Below are 17,632 nucleotides of genomic sequence, written 5' to 3'. Positions count from 1 at the left end.
CGGTTTTTAATTCATATTTAATGGCTGTCACGATCCCAAGCGGAGAAAAGAGAAAAGAGACGGACGAACGGACGGACAGCTTGCGTGAGCCACTTACAGTAAGTCTCACACATCTGATGGTTCACATCAAACATGGAATATGTCACAACCTATGCTGCAAGGTTTCATCACGTAATCAACACGTGATTGACAATTGCATTATCAACAACGATTTGGAACTGTTAACTGACTGCCCAATCCCTAAAGGGATTTTCGGACGACATTTTCGGAGCTATCGCAATCGGCGATATGTCGTCCTTATGTCGTGATTAGCAAGTACAGAGTGAGCGAATGCCTGGCTCCAGTAAAAAAAATGAAAAAAGATTGAAGCAAGTCTGTATAATATTTAGACCAGCTGGGGGTGGGCAAGAGACATGAAAAAAAACAAAATAGCTCGCTTTTGAATTGCGAGGTAATGGCGCTGCTAAGGCGAGACACAGTCGTGCTCTCAATCAAACGCTGTAACGCAATCAAGTTGGCCAAATAGCCATTGATTACACGCAGGAGGACGTCGGCCGGCTGGCATCAAAGTCCCTGCTTTTGTTTTTATGTACATTTGCCAGAAAGGCGCCGGCGGGTCGGCCCGCACCTGATTGTTAGAAAGGCTGCGGACGTCCCACACGACAGCTTCTGTTTTGAAAACGACTGTTATGACGATCCGCTCGATACGAGCATCAGGTGAGTCCAAATTTGCAGTTGTGTCATTTCTGCGCGGTACCAAGCTCACCCGGGAAGCACAGAGTGCTGCCGAAATGCATGCAGTGCAATTCAGAGCAGAGGAGGCAGAGTACTCTTATACTTTAGTCTGTCTACATGTGTTGCTCCACCGTTTGTGTTTAAATTTTCATTGCTTTCTGATGCGGCCGCATTGACGCTTTTCCTTTGCTTGTTTTACGGCAATGCAAAAAAAAAAAAAAGCTCTGGTGTCCGGATATGGTGGCCGATGTAACGAGGGGACGCCCGGACGGGAAAATATGAAGTGACGCCTCTCTCTTTGCTTTCCCTCCCGAGTGGCAAGATGTAAGTAAGCCTTGGGCCAGCACTCCAACAACGGAGAGGCTTTTCATGCTGCCCCCGAGGCTCGTTGCGTGTGGCCCACAGCAACAAATGGGCAACAAATCACAAAGTCCGTTCTTGCTGGCCTCCTTCCACCTCCTCTTCCACTCAAGACTCTCTCTTCACTTCTTTTTCGCCTCCTAATGCTGAGTTCATAAAAATGAGGAGTTCTTCAAGCTGTGAGCCGTCACAATGTTTGGGGAGTATTGTATCGGAACATAAAATTTGATCCGCTCAAGTGATGTGAGAAAAAGTAGAAAAAAAAACAATACAGATCAGTTAAGTTGCTGTCACGTCCTGGCTCATGTGGCAACATAGCACCTCGGGCGACGGGGGGGAAGGTGTACGACGCGTGCGAGATGAGGAAAGTGCAGAAGCTCAGGGGGTGGCTGTGGAGCGGCTTTCTTATCTTGAAGCCAAATCAATGCCTGCCGTGGGCCAATCTGACATTGATCTGTCACATTCGGACTACTGAGGCCAAAAGAGGCCGAGCGGGTCGGGCGGGTGTCCGCTCGGCCGACCTGGGGTTAACAAGCGCAAGGTAAACATGACAATGTGACAACGTGCCGAATAGATTGCGCTGGAAATGAATCAATACGGAAGAAGCGGGACGCTTTTGATGCCACTACTTGAATTTCGATCATGACAAATACAATTTGGCGGCAGGCAGCACTTGGGATCGCGACTCCTATCATGTAGAATATCTCACTAGAAAAAAACCCCTCTCAGAACACCATCAAACTACAATATCACAAAACGTAAATACAAATAATTTCCCACTTCATCGTGGGTGGGGCTTAAGTTGCACACTGGCCCCCGCAATATGACAAATACGCGATCCAATCATCATCAACGATTTGTACGTCTCCTTTAAAAACGAGGACCAACTCGGCTACAGAAACAATAAAAAGTAAACAATGTCAACAGAAACAATAACAACGATAACGCCATGAGAATAACGTGTAGTTGCACATCCACTGCAGTTTGTGGCACTATTTTTTTTGCCCCATTTTTTTCAAGGAGTCCTCAAAGCATCCTGAAGTCAGTGAAGCAGAGCAAGATACGACACTTACTCATATCAAGAAACCCTCCGCAACTCTTCATTAAACATTTAAAAGGTGCTTATGTCATTATTAGCGTAGCCTCTTTTCTCATCTGTAACTACTGGGGGGGCTTTTATTAGCACGCCATGAATTATTTGAGTGGAGGAAACTGGGTGGAGCTTTTTTTATGCTGGAAGTGATCTTTTTTGGGGGGGTGAATTGTACTGGAGAATTCAGAGGTGTTCAAAGTGCCCAAACAATTTCACCAAGACGGCAGTCACTTGTTTTCTTGCTTTTTTTTTTCTTTTTCTTTGAGCGCTCAGGTACAAGCGGTGGCCTGTCCAGGTGAGACCACAACTTCAATCAATCCACTTCGAGTGGGACTCGACAAGTCTGCCCGTCACTTTTGGTGCTGCTGTTCAGACATGATGGTTTTTTTTTCACTGCAGGCTTCTATGCGACACCTTCACAACTCCCTGCACAAAAAGCAGCACTCCGGCAAACAGCCTTCAAAAAGGAGAAGAGGCTTCAAGTTGGTTTTTGCTACTCCTGCCTGAAGTAACTTTAACAAAAAGTTGAGTGTTGTTAGCGCATTTACAACAACCGCACAGCTTTGGGAATGGGAAACACGAAAGACAAGCTAATCAAAGTAGCATCAGTCTTGCATGTTGTACTCCATCTTTGTGGAATAAAAATCAATAAGACGAGTCAAAGCTCTTCAAGGGCCTGCAAAAAGTTGCAAAGCAATCTACATTCAGGAAAATGACAATTCAAGAATTCTACTGCCCTCATGACTTTTCTCGCCATTGTGCCATTTGTGCTATTTGAGTTGAGTTTTTAGGGTTGAGGAGACATTTTGAGAAATAATTACCTTTAGGTGCTTGACTCTAATTTTAAGGTGCTTTCTTTATTTGTCTTTTTTAAAAATGCGCCAATCGATACGCAAAAAGCCAGATGCATTTGTTTCACTCCGAAATTTGACGACACTTTAATGAGATCAGGCTGAACTGTGATAGGAGTCTATTGCATCGTGGGAGGTGAGATGTAGCTGCAGCACCCCCCCCCTCCCGCCCAACTCCACACACCCCATCCCTCCAAAATATACCCCCCCCACACCCAAAACTCCTTCTCATGTTTCTGCTCATCTACACGAGCCTCTGGTGTCCACAGGCCGGCTGCTAATGACGGTCTGGGACGAGGTGATCGGGTTTCACGTGCGCACACCTCATTGATTCTGGGTTTGCCCAAAGCGTCACGATCAAACACACACACATACACGCACACACACACACACACACACGCACACACGCACACACACACGCACACACACGCGGTAATAATAAACACGGGCTAATGCGGGCAATAGGGGCAGGGTGTGGATTCAGCCAAGGAAAAACAATGACGTGCTGGCATTGATGCACAAAAAGATGCAGGGGAGGAGCCACAAAGAATCGGCGCCGAACGTTCGCTCGATGAGGAGAAAAGATTGCATGGGGGTGAGGCCTTGGAGAGGAGGGGGGGGTGTGCGTGCGTTGTTGTCCATGTCGAGATGTGCAGATAAGGTGGATCGCCGTGGCTCTCGTTGCACCAGCTTGTCGTACTAGAGCTCATCTGATAAGCGGCCCTGGCCGACATGCGTTGGCCTGGCCCCAACATGAGCAGGGTCACGCGGCGTCGCCGGCAACTCTTTCGCCAGCAGGGGGCAGACTGAGTTTTCTGGGTGTTAGGCTACGGTGCTTGAAAATCCAAATCATGTTTGGTGGATGGTCTATTGTCCACGTAACTTGGTACTAATCAGCAAGTTCGCTGGAAACAGATAAAGGCCGCCTCCTTTTTCTTGGCCTATTTAAGCAAATTAGTGTTTTTGTGCACGACGGTGATGGATGGCAGGGGGAGGGGGGCTTAATGACCACACTTGGTTTTCAATCAATCTCCCGCTGTCAGCGCGCAGATAAATACGCCACTCGGCAGGAAACAGACGCACGCATTGTGGTGTAGTCGACTCAGCCTGCGTTATCGGACGGATTTCCTTGTCGTTAAACAACAAGCCCCCACGCGCGCACCCACCTCCATGGCAAGCTAACGCAACGCTCACGAGTTGTTAGGCTTGACAAGAAAATCTTTTGACCTGCAATTGTCTGCCTCTAAAGTCAAGTACGCCAATGAGTTTGGGATCTTGGTTTTTGGGGTAAAGTTTCAAGATGGACCCAAATTGCACCAAAATAGACCGAAACCTGTATCCATTTCAGAATCGTGTTGGAAATTTGGCTGAGCTTCTAAATTTGTTTTGAAATTCTGCGAGTCGAGTTTTCAAATGTGGAGGAAATGACAGGTGGAGGAGGATTTCTAAGGGAGTGATTGCATTGTCATCTGCAGAAGATGTTTTGGAAGGTGCGCTAGGAACTGATCTCTGCATCTTCAATTGCAAAAGATACTTTGAGAGCCAAGCAGGGCAAGTTCGGAGGATCAAAACACCTGTTGGCAATTTTGCCATTCAGCTCCTTGAACTGTTTTATCGAGATGGTTTCTCCAAATTAATAAATTTTTCATTGGAGTGGGCTTCATCCTGGTCGTGCTCGCAACACTTTTCCCGTGAATAAGCACATTGGCCCACAGCATTTTGCTGAGCTAAGCCTGAGAAAAGTATAAAAAGAGTAATTAAGGCAGCAGATAATCCTGATGACAGCAGCAAAAAAAAAAAAGCTTTTCAGCACAAGCCGCGTAATTGGGGTGCGGCGACCTCACTTGGAGGGCCAACGCATTTGTCCCCGGGGTAGAAGCCAGTGCCGCTTATGGAGCCAACCTTTGAGCCACGAGATGGTTCTGCTACATGCTCCACCTGTTTGATCCCATCTGGAGGTGGAGCTCGAGACTCACGATAAGATCTGGAGCGCACACCAGGAAATATGCAACGGCCATCTGTCGCATCAGCATCTATTGCTAAGAGAATACTTGAAACTCTAACCCCCACTCCATGTGTGTTCACTTTTGGTGAGGAGCTCCAAGGCAAGAACATTTGTTCTTAGGTCTGCCCGATCATCCACTGATGAGATGTCCTCTGCATCATCATCAACCAAATCCCAGCCTCTTACTTTCTAAGGTGTCTGGTGACTCTTGCCCCTCCCTTCCTCACATGGGACGGAGAAGGAAAGAGAGGGAGAAAGAGAGAGACACAAGCCCACCACCACTGCCACCACCCCCGGCATGTCCCCAGAGGGCCCTCGCCTCGCTTTGCCTCGCCCTGCCCTGCCTGGCCGGCTCCTCCTGCTGCTCAGTACAACCGCGCCTCTGCGCTGGACGGCGACCAGCCAGGATCTGGGCTCACGAGCGCTCGTCTTTGCTGACCAGAGGTGCGAGAAGAGCCCCGGCGCCTCCCTAGGCAGGATGGCCATGGCAAAGGGCGCAGCGTTTCTGGCGCTGGCGTTGCCCCTGCTCTTGAGCCTGGCGCCAGCGCCGAGCCTGCAAGGATGCCCGTCGGCTTGCCGCTGCTCTTTCGCCGTCCTGCAGTGCCTGGAGCCCGACGGGATCGCAGGTGTCCCCGCTCTGGGGCCACAAGAGAGCGAGAACGTGACGGAGATGTGAGTATTCCCACTTGGGTGGCAGCATTTTTGGCTTCCGCATCCAACCAGTTTGGTTTTAGTCGCCTGTTGCTCAGAGTTTGTGTTGGGTCCTGGAGTTGAAAGGTTTGACGCCAAGTCCGAGATCTGGAGTTAAGCAGCGCCATCCTCCCTCAAGCCTTAAAACGTGCTTTTAACTTCTCTTGATTGGGACACTCTGATCATAACATCCATTTGATCATCAAATACATAAAAGTGTTTGTTTTGGCACAACGGCAGAATGTTTCGTTGTCTTCAAAGTGTCTGGAGGATTTGGAATGAGGCTCTTGAGTTCTAACGTTCAGAACAGTGACAGCGCTGAAATGCTCAATGGGGCTCAGACTTGTTGAGCGCTTTTCTGTCTTCAAGCGACACAAACTTTTTCTCGTTCAAAATTCCACCTTTTCTCCGAAGACTTTTAACTTCAAGGGGAGTCAAGTTAGCTTGCGGACATCACACGACAAAGGTGAGCTGTGATTGGTCGCAACTGTGACGTCATGTTTTATCAGCGGCATGCGGCAAAATGGCCGCCCCCCTGAGGGGTAAAAACAGGTGGATTGGAATGCTTCGTTCATATTCCAAAAAGACAATATTCATCCGAATAATTGTCCTAGCGTACCATTTTAATCCCCACAAATTTGTTTTTGTAAGACTGCCACAGTTTTCCAACCAACAACAAAAATGTTTTCTCATGTATTTCGCTAGATGGGCTGTGAACGCATTCAAGAAGGTTTTGAAGTGGAGCGCTTTGATTGGAGTCCATTCGTTTCAATTTCAGAAGGTGCCACGAGGGAATGATATCACAAGTTGCTTAAGAGCAAATGGAAAATAATGTAAAATACAAATTTCTCCTCAAACTACTTCATCGTTGTGAGATGGAGTGTTTTTTTCTGACATTATTTTGTAAGATGAAGACTTCTGTGGAGCCAAGTAGACAGTTTATGAAAAATGCTTCTTGCTTTGAACTCAACAGAAGTTTTTTCTTTTATTTTTGACTCTTTGTGAGGTGTACTTGAGTGATTGCGGGAGGCCCGCGCGACTATATTGTTCTGAAAGTAGCGCCTCTCGCTGTAAATGTCGCTCTCGGCAACGCCACGCTGTTTTTTGCCTTTGTCGGGCGCAATTAGGTGGCCGAGCAATTGCTCACAATTGTTAAGAACTTTTCTGGAACAGACCGAGTGCATTACTCACACGTCCATCATCGGCGTCAACGCTAGCCACCCACGGCCATTTTACCCCCCCGCAAACGCACGCTCGGCTCTGCAAATCGATAAGCGTGCATTTCCAAAAACAACGGCGGACGCTATATCATGCGCGAAACAAAAAGGAGCGGCCATTAACAGCGGGCCGAGATTCATCATACGCAGAGTTATAAATTCAATTTTGTGAATTGCCAGTCAATGCGCAGCCGCCCTCCCCCGGGAACAATAGATGATATACAACCCAATTGGCTCAATCCAATAAGTAAAGGCGACGGGCGTTCCTGGGCCCACCTGCCCCTCTAATCACATTACGGCCGCGTGGGCCCATCAAAGAGGAACGCTCACGCACACGCACACACAGAGAGACGCTTGGCCCGCTTCTGCGAGCCGTTTGAAACGATGCCACGCACTGCGGGCATTTATCTGCATCGTTTTTGTCTTTTGTGCCTCACCGGACCGTCCCGACGCAGCCGACGCTGAAAATAAGTCGCAACGCTCTGAGACGGAGATGTCAAACCTGCGCGAAGAATCGGAATTTGAATTGTGATTTCAATTTTGCCCGCAAGTTTCAGGAGTGTTTAGATTTCTCACTGAAAACCGTTAGCAGAAGCAGCAAGAACATCCCTCAAAGTTCTGGTGAAAGCGAGCAGGCGGCCATTTTGAACTCAAGTCGCTCTTCATTTGCAGCTACATCGAGAACCAGGCAGGCCTGGAAAACATCACGCAAGTCGAGCTGATGAACTACAAAGAGCTGAAAAACCTGTGAGTAGGCCCGCCGCGCTTCTTCTTGCTACTTTGGCGCTCACTAGATGATGTCATCAATGCAGAATGAGTCAGACGAGTTCCGAGAATGAAGGACAGAGTTGCTTGGTGTGCTTTTCAGATAGTTGGGGGTTCTCTTGGAACAAAAATACAATGTTATTCTTGAAAGATAATGACTTTTTTTTAAATATGAAACAAATAAAACACACTCTGCGGGCCAAAGGTGAAAGTTGTGAGACAAAAGCAACAACAAGAGCGACGAGCACCATTTTGGTTTTTTGCCTCTGCCCGGAACGCCGCCGCGCCAGTCGATATTTCCCACTTGCGGCATTACGACTTCTGAAAGCTGTCAGATAGATTCCCTGAAGAGTTCCGTACGGAATCTTCCGGGCTTCTTCCATCTTACACTATGTGGACGAGGCGTTCGGCAACAACCGAGCTCTCAACAACAACAACAAACACAAAGCAACTACGATGAAGCTCCAGCAGAACACTCCAACTAGTTCCAGATAAACGGGGAACTTCTCCGTCACGACAGCAAGAAGATATTTGACTTCGAGCTGCACATTTCTGAAAGTTTGATTTCAGTTCCCAGGCGATTCTGATGCTAATGTTATTTTTGACTTCCAATGATGCTTCTTGAACTGAGCGAGCCCGTCATTGTTTTCCCACAGCACGGTGACGTCGTGCAAGCTGAGACACATCGCCGCTGACGCCTTCCGCCACAACCTGAAGCTGCAGTACGTGTAAGTGTGGCTCACGTGGCCCTCGTGTTAGTGGTGAACGAGTAGGCCGCATCCGATGAGAGCGTTGCTGCGGCTGTTATTGGTTGGCGGGCGGAATGAGGCGGAAACCTCGGGTCAAGTTTGAAAATCCACCGCTACATCCTGTACGCACAATTTAAGCATATTAGCATTTTAGCATAGCGCTCTGTATCAGTGTGCACGTTTGCTTCCATGAAGGACTCGAGAAATCTGAAAAAATATATATATATACTGTTGAGAGGCTGAAATGACCAGGTTGAGAACTATTTAAAAATAAAAATAAACCGAACGCCTAATTACACATAAACTACAAAAATAGTGCAGACACAAAATCAATAAAAGCCTATACAAAATATTCCAATCTAATTAATGCAAAGCTTTTTGAAGCCGTATCAAATTTCCAGCGAAATGTCTTTGGACATCGTTTGTTGCGCTCTGGTTACATTTTCTTGCCCAAGAAATTGTGCGTGAAACTTGACCTCCGTTGCAATGAGACGACACCGGCTGCTTCTTGCACATTGATTTGGTTTGGTTTTGTCGCAGGTGACAGATGTGAGTGAGGGGAGACACAAAACATTTTTCTGTCCCTCTGTGTTTGGTGTGCTTCAACTTTGGCGTTCGGATGACAAGCGCGCGCGCGGCGGCACCGAGCACGGGGAGAAGTAGAGACGACGTCCGCCAGTCACCTTTTACTCGCTCACTTTGGCGTATTATTGACAACCGATGCATAATAAATACACTCCACTCAGGCTCCATTATCACTTAATCAATAATTCCACTGGTGGTGGTGGGTGGGGTGGGGGGGCTAGGAATTGGGTGGTGGTCGGGGGAGGCTGAGATTGTGCCTGAAGATGGAAAAAAAATATGGCAGAACTTCTGGATTCATGAAAATAGCCTCATTTTATTGTCGCATTTGTCTGAGAAAAGAATCACCAGGCATTTGCTTGTGCCACTGGCGCATGTCAAAATATTAAAGCCAAACCAAACATTGAAAAGATGTCAAAATTAGATCAAACAAAAATCCCTACAAAGTGAGAAGAGAAAAATACAAGACAGATTTCCAACTTAACAAAATATTGAATAAAAATCCTCACACAATATATGAACAATTCACATTTGGGGAAAAAAAGCAGACAAAAATAAACATTTGGAAAATTGCAGACATGCCAAAAAAAAAAAACATACAGGAGAGTCAAACAAAATGTGATGCATTTAAAATACAAAGAAGGAAATAAATGATAGATGGAATATTAGAGGAAAAAATACACTGAAAACAATTGACAAACGTGAAATGTAAATAAAAAAGGGAAAATAGACAAATACAGACAAACATGGAAAGAAATGGCATTAGAATAAAGACAAAATAAGACAACAAATCAATACGAAAGAAAAAATGTCATCAGTATTGTGACAATTCGGGACGAGGAAGACTCAAAAAGCAGCATTCCGAAATTGCTTGTTTTTTTGTTCCAGGAACCTGGCGTCCAACTTTCTGGAGCACATTTCCTGGCGGGTCTTTCATTTCCTTCCCCTGCTCAACCTGTGAGTCCTTCAAACATCACATCATCTCATGCTTATGGAAAAGCACGTGGAAAGGTTCTCTGAGAAGGCGCGTGACTAGGTGCTTTTTTATTCAGGGTTCTGCAGGACAACCCTCTGGCCTGCTCGTGCGAGCTCCACTGGTTGCAGCGCTGGCAGCGTGGTGAGCGCGGTGACACGGATGAACAGCCGCTGACGTGTTGGGCCGCCGGACGCCAAGTGCCGCTCGCCTCGCTTGTCTTGGACAACTGCAGTGAGTCGAGTCTTGAGGCCAAATTTGGACATCTTTTTTTTTTGGGAGTATTATCGATTGACTGGATTTCTTTTCCTGTTGAGTAAGATGGCACGAGAGTGTATTTCATTAAAAAAAAAAAAAATCCAGGCAGTTCTTTGAGACGATCTTGTTGCCAGGAAACAAAGCCTGGAGAATTCTTAGCGGACTGTGGGCTGTTCTCAGGTCTGCCCGAGGTCACCATTCTGCCCTCCAACAACAAGGTGCAGGAGGGGGGCAATCTCACCTTTGAGTGTCACGTGACAGGAAGTCCCACCCCGCAAGTCAAGTGGCGCACGCACGCTCTCCGCTCGCACTTTGTTGCCCAGGTAACAAACACACGCGCATGCACTTGCCTGAAGTAACGACATGGATACAAAGAAACTATCGTTTGTTCTTTTCCATTTTCAATTAGCAGATCCAAAACAAGAAAAAAGTTTGGGCCATTTAATTTAAAGCCAAATTCTAGATTTTTTTTCCCCCATGGGTGATAATTTAAGATGTTTGACATAGTTTGGAGGTCCTATTTTTTAGTTTAAATTGTCTTTTATATTTTGGAAATTGACATTTTTAAGGTAGTGTGTCAATTCCTCGCGACCTTTCACTATTGAGCCACAAATTCATGTATTTATTTGAACATTCTGCAAAATTCTGCGTGTGCGTCAGGAGAGAATCTGGGGCTCTACGCTGGAGGTGGTCCTGTACCTGACCAACATGTCTTCCAGCGACAACCTGCACAACCTGACCTGCGAGGCGGAGAACCAGGCCGGGCCCGGCGAGGATGTGGTGCAGCTGGACATTGAGTGTAAGGAGCCCAAACTCGCAAGCGTCGTTTGCGCATAGGAGTCAAGAGGAGGCTGTCGCTTGAAGCTGCCGCATGACTGCGGTGTCGGATCTCCGCACCAGAAAGCTAAAAGGAGCACGTGAGGGGCCCAAGGCACCCGGGGACAGATAACCGTCCTCGAGGAGGGAAGACACACGCGCGCAAAAAAAAATCTCTGCTAACTGCGCCAGATCCAATTTGAGCCTCGCCCTTAATGGACTCTTGCCTCCCACTCCGGAAAGAAAAAACACACACACAGGGGCTCTTGATCTGTCCGTGATTGGCAGGCGGCAAAACGGCGGCGATCCATCAACGCGGCCCCCTCAGTGGAAGCTTGTTCAGCGCCGGCCCTTTAATTTCCCTTAATTACACTAACGTGGGTGTTTACTGCTCCCGGCCATTGATTGGCTGCACTTGGCCGCAGTTTTTTTTCCCCCCTCCTGCTTCCTTAAACACTGCTTTTAAAGTTTGCACGTCTTCCAGGCCAGCAGGTGACTGACACGTGCAAATGGCGCCGTCAACGTTTGGCTAAGGGCAGAAACGCCGTAGTAACAAAAGGAAAAAAAAAAAAAAGACCCGGTACAAATTCCGATTCAGATCAATGGATCTTGCAAGACCTACGCAATCCCAAATCATCTTTTCAAAAATGTGATTGCGACCCCCCATAAATAACCCCCCCCCACCCCTCCCGTCACCGCTGCAGTGCATTTCCGGTTGTAGCGATGACTCACGGGAACAAATTCAGCACTTTTGCGAGCCGGGCGGGGCGGGGGTCTCCCGAGTATCTCCTCGGACCATTTCCTGTAAGGTCCACGGTGCGCTTTTGTGGTTTGCAGATCCGCACGTTGACCGGGCTTCATTATTCATGTCGGGGTCAGCGTACGTGTGAAAACACGGGTGGACAACATCGATTCGTGGAAACAGCAAAAGTGCACAATCGGCAAACGCTCGCACAATGGCAATCAACGTTTGGACTCTACTCCTAACCCAGGATTCTGATCAGAACTTTTTTTGCCTCCGTTCCGCCCGCCAGTCCCGGCCAAGATCCTGAACCTGAGCGACGCGGTCCAATTGCACCACTGGTGCTTCTCGTTTGTGGTGGACGGCAACCCGGAGGCCAACATCAGCTGGCTGTACGAAGGCGCCGAGCTCAAGGAGACGGCCTTCACCTACACGCAGTTCATCCCGGACTCAGGCGACGGGTCCAAGAAGCACGGCTGCCTGTCGCTGGACAAGCCCACGCACATCAACAACGGCCGCTACACGCTGCTGGTGGAGAACAAGCTGGGCCGGGACCAGGCCACTGCCATCGGCAAGTTCATGGACAACCCTTTTGGACTCTTTGACCCTGAGGGCATCATTCCCGGTAAGTTCCAAAACTTTGACATTTTGCTGTGCGCTTTTGTCCTCTCATTTGTGTTTCTTTCCCACATGTAAGTCAACAACTTGGATCCAGTTCCCACCAACAAATCCGTCATGGACGTCACAGAGAACCTAGAGAGTCGAGTCTTTGTGGTCCGTTATGACATTCCCGATGGTGATGGCATAAAAAATGCCTTCTCTTCATTTGGCTACGTTCTCCCCCCCAGGTATCGGTGGCGGTGGGCCTGGCCGCGTTTGCATGCGTCTTCCTGCTGGTCACTGCCTTGGTCATCAACAAATGCGGCCACAACTCCAAATTTGGGATTCACCGTAAGTTGACAGGGGGAAAAGCTTTGGGCGACTTTAAAACACAGCTCAAATAGTTTTTTTTAGATTGCAGGCAAAGGCTGATGGCGGGGCTGTGTCAAAACATGGCTGCCGAGCTGTAACGTTAGTGCACGTCCGCGCGGGCGGCCCAAAGTGCCTTAATTACCGTAAGAGAGAGCAGAAAAGCTCCCTTGGCCACAGCCGTGCGGTGCCATTAAAGATGATGGATGGATAGACGGACAGACGCGCGGCCAGACGGCCCAACCCTCACTCGTACATTTACACTTTGCGCCTAAGTGGCTGTGATTGCCTAAGTGGAGCATCCGTGGTTCCATCCCTCCGTCCGTTCGTCCGTCCGTCCGTCTCAACTGGCTTTTGTTTATTCCATTTCCACGCACGTTGGACCCCGGAGGCCGTGTGCCGGGACTATTTAGGTTGGGCTCCTCGGGCCTTTTACGGGCTCCACGCGACGTCGTTTTTGCTTCAATGGCGTCCTGATTGCCCCGCTGATCACATCCATTATTTGTGGCGCGCCAACAAAGCGCCGCCTTTCTCGCAAATGGATGCGCAATTGCTACGCGTTGCCCTTGCCGCAATCACCAAAGCTTGGGTGGCAAAAGTACTCGCACTCAACGACACGAGTCCGAGAATAGGTACTCATCAAGGTAAAAAAAAAATGGAAAAATTATAGATTGTATGTATTTGGCCTGGTACCAATTTTTGCCGCAAACATACGCAAAATGTTGCAACTCTGTAAATGCCAAAATGGCCCCACGATTAAAAAAAAAAAAGTATGAAGATTTACTCAATTATATATAATATACATTTCAGTTGACACAATGACCCCACAAAAAGAAAAAGATTTGTACCTGGTCCTCCATGTCAGGCTCGTCCGTGCTGGGGGCCGAAGACGAGCTGGCCGTGTCGCTGCGCTTCATGAACTTGGGGAGCAGCCCTCCATCCTCGGACGAAGACTCAGGGCTGTCCAGCTTCGTGGAGAACCCGCAGTACTTCTGCGGCATCGTCAAAGACAAAGACATGTGTGAGTCGCCTCGTTTGCGTTCAAAAAGTGGTTCAGCTGGTTCTTTTTCATTGATTTCACCCCTCCCACCAGGCGTCCAGCACATCAAGCGCGCCGACATTGTGTTGAAGTGGGAGCTGGGCGAAGGCGCTTTCGGCAAAGTCTACCTGGCCGAGTGCGCCAACCTGAGCCCCGACAGCGACAGGATGTTGGTGGCCATCAAGGTGAGCGGCTCTGGGAGCTTTTCTCCCTGATCACGTCGGTACCACAACTCTACAACCCGTTGGTTTGGCATCAGACCCTGAAGGACGCCAACGAGTCGACGCGGCAGGACTTCCAGAGGGAGGCGGAGCTCCTGACGGTGCTGCAGCATCAGCACATTGTACGCTTCTACGGCGTGTGCACCGACGGCGAGCCGCTCGCCATGGTCTTCGAGTACATGCGGCACGGCGACCTTAACCGGTTCCTCCGGTACGTGAAAATGCTCGCAAACACGCTATATCGATTTAGCTACAGCAATAAAACGTCAAAAAAATATACTGAACTAGGCCTCAAATCTGTTCGGCCCCTTATTGATTTGTTTTTTTCCATTTGTGAGCCTAATTATGTTGTTTGCTTTCATTTCTTTGCTGGCCTTTCATGAATTTCCATCAAACATGTTAAGAGGAATTGAGCGCACGCCAAAATGAATCCTTAATAACTGCAATTATTACTTAGCAGGCCTCTTTAGGATGTCTTTGCTCTTGTGTTTGATCACAAAATCCAAATGACAAAAAGAGCTCCGGGCTTTGCGTGAAGTCTTTGTGCTGCCAAGACCCAGAAACGAAGCAATGTCATTTTTGTTTGACTGTCTCGGAGACGCACATATTGTACCAAAAAAAAAAAAAGCACCTGCACGCCCGAAATCACATTTGGGCCCTGCAGCTGCTTTCCCACTCAGCCACCTGCCCGCTAAACTAATCGGCTCGCGGCGAGAGGACCAAGTGTGGGTGTCGAGTAGCGCACCGGTGTACCACCGCCAAAATGTGGTTGAAAATGTCCCGCAGAGCTCACGGCCCCGACGCTCGGATCCTGGAGGAGTCCAAGACGGTGGCGCAGGGCGAGCTGACCGTGCCCCAGATGCTGCATATCGCGGCCCAGATCGCCTCAGGGATGCTCTACTTGGCCTCGCTGCACTTTGTCCACCGAGACCTGGCCACGCGCAACTGCCTGGTGGGAGAAGGCCTGGTGGTCAAGATCGGAGACTTCGGCATGTCGCGGGACATCTACAGCACCGATTACTATCGGGTGAGTCCGACCTACGCCTTTGCTCGGGAGTTGCCATCGTTTGGATTTGGGGTGTGAATTGGGTGATGTGGCACATTTTAGATCCCCAAAGCACAATAGAGGTTGAGCTTGGTTTCTTGGGGCGGAGGTGACTCCAATCCTAAACTCCAATCGTCACCCCCCAGAGGACCAAAGCGGTACTACAAGATGGCATCATATAAATTGATCGCCGCGGCTTATTTGTTGGAATTTTTAGGTGGGGGGCCGCACCATGCTGCCAATCCGCTGGATGCCACCCGAGAGCATCATGTACAGGAAGTTCACCACAGAGAGCGACATCTGGAGCTTCGGCGTGGTCCTCTGGGAGATCTTCACCTACGGCAAACAGCCCTGGTACCAGCTGTCCAACAGTGAGGTGGGCGCTGCGCTTGGCAACTCCAAAAAGAAAAAAGAAAAAAAGCCGTGTTTTGGAAAATAGCCCAATTTCATGGAGGAAAAATATCAGACAAGTGAGCACTTTTCAAGGAGCTTCTTTGAGATGCTCCCCAGATGAACTTTAGATTTTCTCTTCGACACTGAAACTCGACGCCACAATCTCGAATTTGGTAACCCTGAAACCTCGAGACTTTTTCTAACAGTGGTAATCTGATCAATGTTGGAAATCTGAAGCAACGAGTCCTGAGAACAGTCTGCGCACCGTTTGGAAGCGATTGCCCAACATTGGAATATCGAACGTGAAGCTCAAGCCGCAAATCATCGGCGTGACGATTTGAGACTCGCTTGAGTCTCGTTTTAAGTCCAATCAATAATAGCGGAGTGGAGCGGAGTAGTCCGGCGTCTCGCCTTTCAAGAGCAGACCGGATCGCGTTCCCTCCTAATCTGATCACCTCGCGTCTCGGCAGCATTCGTCGGCTTAATCTGCTCCGTGTCGAGTCGTTTGGTGGCGATCTGGACGGGAGTGTGTGGGGAGCTCAAACAAACAAGATCCAAGGCCTTGCATTAGCTTTTCAAATTGTGGGTTACATTTTTTAAAAAGCTGCTGGGCACGCTAACGTCCGCTTTGCGTTGCGCTACCCCCCGCAGGCCATCGAGTGCATCACGCAGGGCCGCGAACTGGAGCGTCCCCGTACGTGCCCCAAACAAGTTTACCTGCTGATGCGCGGCTGCTGGCAGCGAGAACCTCAGCAGAGGACGCTCATCAAGGACATCCACGCGCAACTCCTCGCCCTGGTCAAGAACCCGCCCGTCTACCTGCACATCCTCGCTTAGACGCCCTTCGCCACAAACCACGGCGTCTTTGTCCTCACCAGTAAGGCAGCTCGGCCCAACCATTCAATGACGATTAGAAAAAAGAAAGATTCCATTTCATTCCATTTAGAGTACTTGACATCCATCTTAAGATCCACGCACTCTGTCCTCACTAGTAAAAACAAAACAAAAAACTCTAGCACAGGGGGAGAACAGTCTCCCTTTGCCAGTTAGCAAAACTGTTCTTTTGTTGACGACCGCGTGGTACCAGTAGTTACCTAGTAAAGTTTTACAGAACTGCTAGCTAGTAGCATGAAATTGTCGACCAGTGTACAATTTTGCCTCGCTAGTAATGTGTGCAGAAATGTCCTAAGGCAGTCATCAATAATAATAATGATAATATAGTACTCGTAAGACAGTTCTACTCCTTCTCCTCTTGACAGTGTGTCCTGTTGTGTTTAGCGCCCCTGCAGGCCGTGGGTGGAACTGCGGGGTGTTGACAGGACTCAAGGAGAGGAGAACTGAGTCAAATTTGTGCTTTTCAAGCAAACTTCAGTAGATGACGATGGTCACCATAATGATTTGTGTATGCGTGTGTATAACCAGCTTTGTGTCTCATATGGATTTTTTTTTTTCAATATTATCCAAACGTGTGCATTTGTTTGGTCACTTTGGAAGGGAAATATTAGCCCACCAAACTTGACTACAATTCAGCTATTTCTGTCCGTGCGCGATTGTCTATTTACTCAACTGCAGAGGATTTGTGGCTATTTTATAGAACTTGCACCCGTCATTGTCGTTTTTATTTGAGGTGTGGTGTTGATGTATTCACCTAAATGGAGGGCCCAAAGTTGTACAAAGTGTAAATAGTGAAGGGAGATGCATTCAGACTGTATGACAAACTATCCATGTCAATGCTGTGTGCTCTCACATCACAATAAAGTTGATTGAGAGAAGAATTTTTTTTTAATCAATTGGTCACTATGATTGAATCATTGAACTTTTACTTTAATTGAAAAAAAGTCTCACACTGTACTCAAGTACATGTACTCAAAACAACAAGAAAAAGCACTCTTGGCCTTACTCCTTCAATGTGGCGCCTTGGAAGAGCTCAAGTATGATGGAAGCAATGATTTGGGGATGAAATGAACACATTTTCATTGCATAAAGGTTTGACTTTGGATGTACTTGACTATGAATTTGTCACGGGGCTCATTTGGGCCAGTAAACGTTTGTTCCACATACATTCACACACGCTGGGACCAACGTCAGACGTTTTGTTTGTTCGGATTGTGAGTCGTACTTTAACTCAC

The 17,632-nt window shown here is 48.2% G+C and overlaps 1 protein-coding gene across 1 annotated transcript; it reads left to right on the top strand.

Annotated features, from left to right (window-relative positions):
- Nucleotides 1-5,103: 5,103 nt before the first annotated feature.
- Nucleotides 5,104-17,289, top strand: ntrk1 (neurotrophic tyrosine kinase, receptor, type 1). The gene is made up of 16 exons (XM_061289676.1): nt 5,104-5,716; nt 7,624-7,698; nt 8,373-8,444; nt 9,936-10,004; nt 10,100-10,254; nt 10,459-10,601; nt 10,939-11,077; nt 12,129-12,461; nt 12,534-12,610; nt 12,685-12,787; nt 13,671-13,826; nt 13,899-14,029; nt 14,104-14,276; nt 14,852-15,092; nt 15,328-15,486; nt 16,155-17,289. The coding sequence occupies exons 1-16, from the start codon at nt 5,343-5,345 to the stop codon at nt 16,338-16,340; spliced, it is 2,586 nt and encodes an 861-aa protein (XP_061145660.1). The 5' UTR covers nt 5,104-5,342; the 3' UTR covers nt 16,341-17,289.
- The last annotated feature ends 343 nt before the right edge of the window (nt 17,290-17,632 follow it).

The sequence above is a fragment of the Syngnathus typhle genome, linkage group LG10, assembly GCF_033458585.1.
Source record: "Syngnathus typhle isolate RoL2023-S1 ecotype Sweden linkage group LG10, RoL_Styp_1.0, whole genome shotgun sequence".
Classification (NCBI taxonomy): Eukaryota; Metazoa; Chordata; class Actinopteri; order Syngnathiformes; family Syngnathidae; genus Syngnathus; species Syngnathus typhle.
Note: the sequence above shows the minus strand (reverse complement) of the source record. Positions and strands in the feature narration are given on the sequence as shown.

What these genes read in the sequence shown, in the direction of transcription:
- ntrk1 (XM_061289676.1), top strand. Translation starts at nt 5,343, where the DNA reads ATGTCCCCAGAGGGCCCTCGCCTCGCTTTGCCTCGCCCTGCCCTGCCT. An exon ending in GCTCGCACTTTGTTGCCCAG is followed by an intron (nt 10,602 to 10,938) that starts GTAACAAACACA and finishes CGTGTGCGTCAG; the next exon opens with GAGAGAATCTGGGGCTCTAC. An exon ending in CTCCAAATTTGGGATTCACC is followed by an intron (nt 12,788 to 13,670) that starts GTAAGTTGACAG and finishes CCTCCATGTCAG; the next exon opens with GCTCGTCCGTGCTGGGGGCC.